Here is a 10,540-nt window from a genome sequence, read left to right as displayed (position 1 = left end):
TATTAGATGGTGTATTGCTGTTAGATATTAACCTCTTTAGGGTGAGCTGATTTATAAGTACTGTGCCCAATACTTTATAGAACATCATAGAAATTTAATGATACGACATTGCAGTGTTTACATAACAAAGTATTAAATAGTACTCGTTAATAGGAGTGTGGTTTTTACCTTAAGAGGTACTCCTTAAAGATACAAGAGAGAAACTCAGGCTATGATAAAGTGAATTTGCTAATTACCATAAACAGTAGACAAGTCAGAAATTGAACTGTCCTAATGATTTTGAAAACTTCAACATCTTTTAAGTTTATTGGGGAAAAATTCAAACATTTAAAAATGGGGGAGAACAGAATAAAAGAATAACTTCCATGTACCTATTATCCACTTTCAACAATTGGCAACTCATGGCCAATCTCATTTAATCTATACCCCCATGCATTCCTTGCTCCCACCCCAGCAAACGTCAGACATCATATCACTTAATCTATTAAATTTCAGAATGCATGGCTAAAAGATAAGGACATAAAAAAAATAACCACAATATCATCATTACATACACACAAACCCACAATTCCTTAATACCATCAAATACGCAGTCAGTAGTCACATTTTCTGATCTCAAATGATTTTGACAGTTTACTCAAATAGGGATCCATTAAGGTCCATAAATTACAATTGGTTAATGTGCTTCTTAAGTCTCTTTTAATCCGGGGCGCCTGGGTGGCTCAGTTGTTAAGCATCTGCCTTTGGCTCACGTTATGATTCCCAGAGTCCTGGGATCGAGCCGCGCATCGGGCTCCCCGCTCCGCCGAAAGCCTGCTTCTCCCTCTCCTGCTCCCGCTGCTTGTGTTCTGTCTCTCTCTGTGTCAAGTAAAATCTCTTTTTAAAAAAAGTCTCTTTTAATCTATATATTCTTCTTTTAACTCCTCCTTCTCCTCCTCCTCCTTTTCTCACTCTGCCTCTGTCATTGAATAAACCTGGTTAGTTCTTGAGTTTCTCCACAGTCTGGATTTTGCTGATTGCAAGCTTGTACTAACTTTTATCATGTTCCTCTTGTATCCTGTACTTCTTGTGAACTGGTCATTAGCACTAAAATCTTCAACTTTTTTTTTTTTTAAGATTTTACTTATTTGAGACAGAGCATAAGAGGGGGGAGGGTCAGAGGGAGAAGCAGACTCCCCGCTGAGCCGGGAGCCTGTTGCAGGACTGGATCCTGATCCCGGAGTCCCGGGATCAAGACCTGAGCCACCCCGGCGCCCCTAAAATCTTCAACTTTTCATCCAAGGTCATGATCATTTTGGAACTGCACTGTCAGGATATATTTGGTAAATAGACAAGCAATATAATACAATTACAATTTGAAACTGTTCATCCATACAATAATCAAAAGATTAAAAGGAAACAATTTTTCTACTTAAACTTTTAAAGAAAGGTTGGGAGGGGGCACCTGGCTCGCTCAGTCGGTAGAGTGTGTGACTCTTGATGTCGGGGCTGTGAATTTGAGTTCCACGTTTGGGTGTAGAGATTGCTTAAAACAAACCCTAAAAGAGCAGTAGGGAAAACTGAGATGCACCAAAATGCTAGCATGTCAATCTTTTATTTTCTAACATCTGATACAAACAGTCTTTCAGTGGGAGAAGGTTGAGAACTCTATAATGTATCTGTGATCCCAGTTCTCCTAATAAAGCAGGGAATAACTTTGTCAGGTTTTTTGTTTTTCGTTTTTGTTTTCATAGATAAGGGAAGGCAGCTGTCTTTACTGTGTGAAAAAAAGATAAGATAGTTCGTGATTTAAATGTGAGGAAGTTTTCAGAAACTACTGAAAGTGTGGTGAGACCATACTTGGGGTGTGGAGGTGGTTCTTGCCTGGCTGCAAACTTGAAACACCTGGGAAGCTTAATTCTTCCCTGGCATCACCCCTGGAGTCTCAGATGATCCTTTTAGAACTCCTGCCCCCCCCCCGCCCCCGGAGATTCCAAGATGTAGTTAGGGTTGAGAACCACTAATCTAGAGACTATACATTAGTATAGAGCAACTGTGTGTACTATCTGACTTGCGACCTTTACTTTGCACATAATTGAATGATTATTTGGCAAACAAAACCTAACACTTCTTCAGGGGAAGCAAAACTAACTGCGTAGTTATTATATTCATGTTCCTAGAAGCAGTGGCATTCATTTCATGGAAAATTCTAGCAAGATCAGTTTACCTCAAACTTCCTAAGCAAGAATAAAGTTTAAGAAAAATTGGTCCTGTTTACTGCAAGCATGGTCAAAGTTTTATTTTTATTTTATTTTTTTAAGATTTTATTTATTTGACAGAGGGAGAGAACAAGTAGGCAGAGAGGCAGGCAGAGGGAGAGGGAGAAGCAGGCTCCCCGCTGAGCAGGGAGCCCGATGCGGGGCTCAGTCCCAGGACTGGGATCATGACCTGAGCCGAAGGCAGCTGCTTAACTGGCTGAGCCACCCAGGCGCCGCAAGCATGGTCAACGTTTTAAAGTGCGGGTCCTGTGCTACCATGAATGCTGTGGGCACCCCTCCTATATCACTAAAACTGTCAGCTGCTTGCTGTGTGCCCTCATTCACTCATCCATGATATCCCCTTGGGGTCCCGGCCCCACTTAGACACCTGATGCCTAGGTGACTATGAGCCTTGCCACCACTCTAGCTAAGTAGACCAGGGCTAAGCACTGATCCAAGAACAGCTTACCTATAGGCAAATGACTGATTTTGCACAAAAATCAGCTTGCTCAAGGAAATTCTATATAGAAAAATCCAAATTAGGAGGAAGCAACAACTAAGAAAATAGAGAAACCAGTCTGTGATTCAGAGGGGTGCTGGGGATTGCAGCAAGGAGTAGAGATGTGATGAGAGCCATCCTGTGTGTCTTGGGGAGATGATAAAACAGTACTGCTCTCTAGAACAGCTGCTGGCTTTCTCCTTCCAAACCCTAGGGAGCCTTGCTGTGAACTCCCTTTATTTTGAAGTAGTTTGAGTTTCCAGTGCTTGCAGCCAAAAAAATCAAACAAGGTGTCCATATGTTTTTAATATTTGAAACAATTCCAAGTATATCAGAAGATAAAAAGTAACCGTTACAACTCACATCAATGGTTTTAATATTGTAACAGTGTCCCCTCCACAAGTGAAAATTGTTTATATTAATCCTTCAAGGAAGGTAGCGGACTCTCACTAGGGGTGTAGATATGGCGGGGGCAAGGGTGGATCTCTCTGGGGAGGTGGTTCTTGCCTAGCTGCACATTTGAATCACCTGGAAAGCTTAACAGTTTTTCCACCAGCATCACCCCCAGAGTTTCAGATGATCGTTTTAGAATGCCCACACCCCAGACAATTTTAGGGTGTAGTCAGGTTTGAGAACCACTAATCTAGAGACTCTATGGTATATTAGTCTGGATTCCACAGTGAGAGCTTAATGTTTTCTTGGTGAATCTTTATTCCAGGTGGTTGAGTATCTTAAGGGTTTTGTTTTTTTCTCTCCTAAAGTGAATCCTCATTGCGGACTTTGATGTGCTTGTGTATTTAAGAAAAAATACCTAATGTGCTAGTTAGTGAATGGTTTGATGGTGTTGTGTTGCATTAGCCTTCAATACTTTAGGAATAACTGCCCACGTGTGATCTATTTAGTAGTGTTTGAAAGCACTCATTTCACTTCATCTTGCTTTTCTAGTTACTTAAATTTAACAAGTTTTATAAGCTATGGGTAGGAGACTAGATTATTACCTTCATTTTGTTTAATTAAGGCATACATGACTTATGCTAAGTCTTATAGCATCTCTACAAAATGAACAGTTAATCACATAGCTTTTAATTTTTTTTCTAAAAATTTTATTTATTTGACAGAGAGAGAGACAGCGAGAGAGGGAACACAAGCAGGGGGAGTGGGAGAGGGAGAAGCAGGCTTCCCGCGGAGCAGGAAGGACCCTGGGATCCTGACCTGAGCCGAAGGCCGACACTTAACAACTGAGCCACCCAGACGCCTCAGATAGCTTTTACATTTTAAGATTAGGTACAAAAACTCTGTTCACGTAGTTTGCTATCCTACTGCTAAAAGGTGAGAAAAGCATGTTTTTTTGGAGCAGCCACTAGTCCAGTGCCGAGATAATCACGGCCCCCACTTCCTGTGATAGAGGGAGATGAGGCTCCAAAACGGGCTTGTCTTAGCATGTTTTCCCCTTCTAGAACACAGTCATAAAATGCTCCAAGTCCTCACTGTTGTTTATGTACCTACACCGAGCTGAACCCTCATGGGAACCGTTCGTCCCCTTGCCCCGCGTCTCTTCCGGGCTGAAGTCTCGCTCTTTCTATCGACAAAGTGTAGCAACCACTTAGGTAAGAGAGGATCCCCAAACCAAAATGAATCTGTGCCATTAAAGTGAGGCTTGGCTATCTAGGTGGTAAGCATGGCTTTTTTTTTTTTTTTAACAGCTCAGATTAGGTAGAATAATAAACTATGTGCAGTGACAAAACATGATGGTAATATTGAAGTTTGAAAACCCGGGCGGGGAAGGCTTTGAATGAGGTTGCGAATAAGCGGCCTTTTTCTTTCATTTGACAGACTCCGCGCCGGCTCTACCACGTGTTCCTCTCCCGCCTCACACTCTCCCAACAGCGCCCACCTTTCTGTACGGAAACATGGCGCCGCCCTGAGTGGAGCGGGCACCACCTGGCTCCGAGCCACCGCCCACTGAGCCTTGTCCGCCGACTCGGAGCCCGCCTCTCGCATCTCCGTACGGAAACATGGCGCCGCCCGGCTGGAGCTCCCGCCCATTGAGCAAACTCCGCGCGTACGGGACCGCGCCTCCCGCCTTTCCGTACGGAAACATGGCGCCGCCCTACGAGGGGCGGGCACCTCCCGGCTAAAGGGCTGCCCCCTCCTTTCCGACGTTTGAGGAGCGGCCGCACTGGCCGCTACCCACCGGACCCGGGCGGGGAGGACGGCCCGCAGCGCGGCGAGGGATGCGGCCTCGGAAGGGCAGAGGCTGAAGTGTCCCGTGCTCGCCGCGCATCGCTCCGCGCCTCCGCCGCCCGTCTCATTCCCCGCCCGAGCGGCAGGAGGAAGAACTCCGCGGCAGGTGAGGGAAGCGGACGCAGAGGCTGGCAGCCCTGCGGGGCCCGCACGGGAGGCGCCAGGTGGAAATCACAGGCATTTCTTCGCCTCCTCAGGGCAGGTCGGGCCCCGTGCTGTCGGGTGGAGGCAGGGACGGCGGCGGCGTGCGGCGTAGGGTGGCCTTCGTCCCAGCCCTCGAGGCCGTGCTCCTAGCGCGCCCCTCTGCCATCGCTAGCTGCCGGCCCGCCACTCCCTCGCCGGCCCGAACAGTTGTTTACAACGGAATCCGGCCGCTGAGCGTGAGTGGCGCTGGGTGCCGGAGGGAGCGGCTCCCGGCGACTGTAGACAGGGCGCCTTTCCTTTGCTCAGAGACCTCTTCTGCGGGGGAGTCTCTTGTGGCGGCTTTAGGGCCCGGCGTGTAGCTCGGATAGAAGGTCTTTAGGACCAGGGCGAGGATCCTGCTACCCCCGGTTCCCTCTCCAGGCGGAGGAGTTGGTGACTGTGGAATGGGCAGGCTGTAAGCAGTCCGCGGTTCCTGTAGCTACCAGTTGCAGTAATCACAGCTCCCCTTTGTGGAAAGCCTGTAGTGTACCAGCTGCACATTCTGTCGTCTCATCTTACCCCCAAATCGAAGAAGTAGGCAGCTGCATTTTACAGATGAGGAAACTGAAGTTCCCCAGCTAGTAAAGAGCCAAAATTGGAACCCAGGTACGTCCTGAGACCAACGCCCCTCCTTTTCCCACACGCTGACATCAACAGAGATGACACCGCTGTCACCACATACTTAGTGGGCATCTGTTTGGAACATAGACTTACACGGATGGAGCGTATGTGGGAAATATGGTTGGTGTTGGGCATGAAGTTAAAAATCTAGGTGAAGAGTTGTTTTTAATAAAACTAGCAATTTTACAGGCGCCCCACAACCCACCTTTCCCTCTTCATCACCTGCCACTAGTTTTCTCATTTTCATGTGCCTTCACATGTGCCCTCTGAGTGAAATGCCCCCCTTTCCACCTCCTCTCTCACTCTAGACATTTTTTAATTGCGTGAAATCCTGCTCTTTTCAAAAGAACGGTTCCAATGTCCCCTTTTCCGGGACGGTTATCCCAGCCTCCTTCCAGGCGGAATTCCTTAATCCCTCTACTATGTTCCCTTAGTGGTTTCATCATGCCACCAAAGCTTAAGCTTCACTCCGTTTCCTTGTGAGCATGTTTCCCTCTCCAGACCTATTTAAGTAAGTGTATGTTGAATTGGATCTAAGGCAATGATGCGTGCCAGATGTGCAGTAACTAGCCCGACAGGAGTTCAGAGAAAGGTGCAGACACTGTGGGGAAGTGTCCTGGGAGGAGGAGGACTCGCGCTGAATCTTAAAAGGTGGGGTTAGTTTGTTAAACTGAGCGTTAGAGAAAAGCATGCCTTCCTCCTCACTGCGCAGTTAAGAGTTACTTCATCCTTTCTGAGCTCATTCTCAGCATGTGAAAAGGATAAAATTAGAAGTGTGTGTTTGTCCTTTCTCATAGAAGATGCTGGCAATGTTATCTTTTGGATCTTGGAGCATATCCAGAGCCTAATAGGATTTAGGACAGAGGAAATGGGTGTCTGGAGTGGGATGTTGGAAGGTAAGGGGAACTGCATTAAAGCAACCTTCATATTAATAATACAGGCCTGGAGGGGCGCCTGGGTGGCTCAGTCATTAAGTGTCTGCCTTCGGCTCAGGTCATGATCCTGGGATCGAGCGCCACATCGGGCTCCCCGCTCAACGGGGAGCCTGCTTCTCCCTCTCCCCCTCCCCCTGCTTGTGTTCCCTCTCTCGCTGTCTCTCTCTCTCTGTCAAATAAATAAATAAAATCTTAAAAAAATAATACAGGCCTGGAAAAAAAATACAGGCCTGAAAATGTCAATTCCAGTAACTTCATTCTACTTAATGGAGGATTCTGAAAGTTCAGATAATTATATCAAGTGATTCATCTCTGTCTAATGTGCAAAAGAGAGTCTGCCAGACCTTTTGGAAGCAGTCAACATTTCTTTTCATCCCTGGATTACCCTCCAAGGTATATAATAAAGACTAATTAGTGTTTATGACAATGTTTTGTGATCTCCAAGTGCTGATGGTACAAATGCTAATTATTTGCAGTATTGTGAATGCAGAAACATTGTGTCTGTCTTCTCCCTTAATTAGAAACACCTTAGGAAGAGAGAACTCTAGAAAAAACTCGGGGGTAAAAAACTTGAGAAAAACTTTTACAGTAAAAAGAGGCTACAATTTCAGGCCCTTTTTTTTTTTTTTTTTAACTGGCCCAAACCAATGTGTTAAGTATTATTACTGTTCTAACCAGCAACTTAAAAAATTAAAACCCCACCCAACCCCATACGTTGTGGTTGTTTGCAACGTCCTCCTTACCATCTTTTCCTGCTGACTGGCAAGAAGTTAATAAAAATATTTGCCCCACATATTCTTACATGCTTTGTAAGATTCTACCTTCTATGTGTCATCCCTAGTTATTCACACAACAGAATCAGAGAACCAGCTCCTCAGCCCAGTGTCTTCATTTGGAAGCGAAGTTGAAAAAGCATGATTTCCAAAGACTTTTCATATCCACTCTCAGGAATGAAAGTAAAGAATGGAAGAATCGAATCACTTTTTGATTAAAATAGAAGCAGGCAGTTGATAGTATTGTCTTCCGACAATGTAAGGTCCTGTTTTCTTTTGACATGATACTTAGGAGTGGGACAAAAATATTCAAACTCGTCGCTCTCTGAGGTACAGGTCCATAAATTTGATAAATCATAAGTGTCATTTTACATGTATCTGTTTAATCATTGAGGTAGAATATGATAGCTGGATAAGATCTTCGCAAGCGCATTCATTCTTACAGGTGAGAAAATTGAAACCCAAAGAGAATAAATGATTTGCCAAGAGTCCTACTGCTAGTTAGTGACAGAGCCGGAACATTTGGTTCACTTTTTTTTTCTTTCCTAGGAAAGTAAATAAACTTAATTGAGAATGTCCGAAAACCCTGGCAAGCCCAATATAAATGAAGCTGGAAAATCAAAATCGAATGATTCTGAGCAAGACCTTGAAGATGCTGTGGAAGGTTCTGATGAAGCTCTACAGAAAACAATAAAGTCGGTTTCTCCCAGCACCCAAAGAGTGCAAAGACCTCACTGTAAGCAAATTTGACTTTGGTTAGAAGCCATATTATCATTGTTTTCAGATGATATTTTGATTAGGCTTCCTTGTACTTGTGGCCCAGAGCTGCGTTCTAATATGATAACATTGCCGATAACTAGTATTTAAGAATAGCCAAGTTTCTCAACTGGCAGCCTAGTCACTTGTGGACTTTCTTTTTTTTTTGTTTTTAAGATTTTATTTATTTGAGAGAGAGGGAGAAAAAGCACATGGTGGGGAGTGGCAGAGAGAGAGGGAGAGAGGAGGAGACTCCCTGCTGAGCAGGAAGCCCTGCAGGGCTGATCCCAGGACCCAGAGATCCTGACCTGAGCGGAAGGCAGACGCTTAAATGACTGAGCCACCCAGGCGTCCCCACTTGTGGGTTTTCAATTGCTTGAGAAATTAAAATTTTAGGATCATGTCCAGAATATTCCTATCTTCCTGCAGTCTCTGTGGCATTCCACTTTCTCTGAAGTGCTCTGAGAAATAGGGTGGAGTGCAAATTGTAGCTTTAATTTAAAAAACATCTGAAAAGTGTGAGGCAGGTTCCAGCCAGGACTGTGCTTGTGCAGGTTAAAAAAGAAATAGGTTTTGAATGTGAGTGAGGTCACCACACCCTAACTCCATTGCCTGGGGGCTTAGTTCCCACGAGGTTGAGGGGATTCAGTTTGCTGAATGTGTGGTGAAGTCATTTCAGATCCCTGGCAGGGAGCAGGGCCTCAAGGATGAAAGGGTGGTAATTTCCGCAAGTATTCCCAGCAGTCGCCCCAACTCATGTCTTTTATTAAGAATACTTAAGCTTTTTGAAGTGAGTCCAAAAATGAAAGTTTTAAGAGGGAGTGTCATAGTCTAAAAATGTCAGTGCTGATGTTATCTCTTTAAAGTGTAGATGATCAGTAGTTCTTCATATTTGAAAGAAATATGAACATTTTTGGGGTTTCAGGTGTGTTTCTTTTAAAATGATCAAAGCTCTTCCCAGGTAATTTATTAGTCCACACAGTATTCTTTTCTTTTTAAAGATTTTATTTATTTATTTGACAGACACAGCGAGAGCGGGAACACAGCAGGGGGAGTGGGGAGGAAGAAGCAGGCTTCCCGCCAAGCAGGGAACCCGATGTGGGGCTCCATCCCAGGACCCTGGGACCATGACCTGAGCCAAAGGCAGACGCTTAATGACTGAGCCACGCAGGTGCCCCCTCCCCTTTTTTTTAATTAAGGAAGCTTTATGCCCAGTGTGGGGCTTGAACTCAGGACTCTGAGAGGAAGAGTTGCATGCTTTACTGACTGAGCCAGCCAGGCGCCCCTCAACATAGTATTTTTTTTTTTTTCCTTTTTAGATTTTATTTGAGAGTGAGAGCATGGGGTGGAGTGGGGAGGTTGCCAGGGGAGAGGGAGAAGCAGACTTCCTGATGAGCAGAGAGCCCAACACAGGGCTCAATCCCAGGACCCTAAGATCAGGACCTGAGCCGAAGGCAGATGCTTAACCGATGCTTAACCACCCAGGTGCCCCACAATATAGTATTCTTATAGCCAACATTATGGGCCCCATTTTATTGTGGTTTAGTATCACATAGATTTTGATAGATACACCAACAAGTTCAGGGAAACATGCTGTTGATAAGTCTATCATGCATGTGTTAGGCCTTGCAGAAAAAATTATTTTTGCAGAAAAAAGTCAGGTTCTCCCAGCAGCCAGAGTACAAAGAGCTCACTGTAAGCAAATATGACTTTGGTCATATTGATCTCTAATACGTATAGTTAGAAAGCTTCTGTTTTCTCATTTCTATTTATTTTTTAAGATTTTAATTTTATGTAATCTATACCCAACCTGGGGCACGAATTCACAACCCTGAGATTGAGTCGCATGCTGTACTGACTGAGACAGCCAGGCTCCCCTATTTTTTTTTTTTAGTTGGAGTATTTTTATTTTATGTACAATGAGTTGGCATTAAAGTAGGTATCTTGGATATCTGCAGTTAAAGTAGGTTATCTTGGATGACCAATTCAAGGAAGTTCACTTAATCCAATTTAATGAAGCCTGTATCATACTTCGCGTACTGACGGAAACACTGGCGGCACATCTTGAGGCCGTATTTCCAGATCAGACTGTGCCAGTTTGAGCAGATGCGGCAGGAACGAGAACCCTGGCCAGATTGCCTCGGATGGCTCCGGTACAGCTGCTGGTGACCCATCTTGCTCTCTCGGATGCAACGAGGCAAAAAAAAAAAAAAAAAGCCACCCCTATTTTTTTTATTTTTATTTTTTTTAAAGTAGGCTCCATGCCGAATGTGGGGCTTGAACTCACAACCC

General features: G+C 44.7%; 1 protein-coding gene and 1 pseudogene across 4 annotated transcripts in view; one reads left to right on the top strand and one right to left on the bottom strand.

Annotated features, from left to right (window-relative positions):
- Positions 1-4,843: 4,843 nt before the first annotated feature.
- Positions 4,844-10,540, top strand: part of TCP11L1 (t-complex 11 like 1) — a 37,156-nt gene continuing 31,459 nt past the window's right edge. Inside the window, exons 1-2 of one of the 4 annotated variants that reach the window (XM_078058235.1) lie at positions 4,844-5,086; positions 8,042-8,228. In XM_078058235.1, the coding sequence (XP_077914361.1) occupies positions 8,066-8,228 (163 nt within the window). In that variant the 5' untranslated portion in view covers positions 4,844-5,086; positions 8,042-8,065. Of the gene's footprint in view, positions 5,087-6,581; positions 6,681-8,041; positions 8,229-10,540 lie in introns of those variants that run through there. The other 3 variants (XM_036086367.2, XM_036086369.2, XM_078058236.1) reach the window with 3 other exon arrangements.
- On the bottom strand, positions 10,169-10,455 carry LOC118532037 (small ribosomal subunit protein uS14 pseudogene; annotated as a pseudogene).

Source organism: Halichoerus grypus, chromosome 11 (genome assembly GCF_964656455.1).
Source record: "Halichoerus grypus chromosome 11, mHalGry1.hap1.1, whole genome shotgun sequence".
Lineage (NCBI taxonomy): Eukaryota > Metazoa > Chordata > Mammalia > Carnivora > Phocidae > Halichoerus > Halichoerus grypus.
Note: the sequence above shows the minus strand (reverse complement) of the source record. Positions and strands in the feature narration are given on the sequence as shown.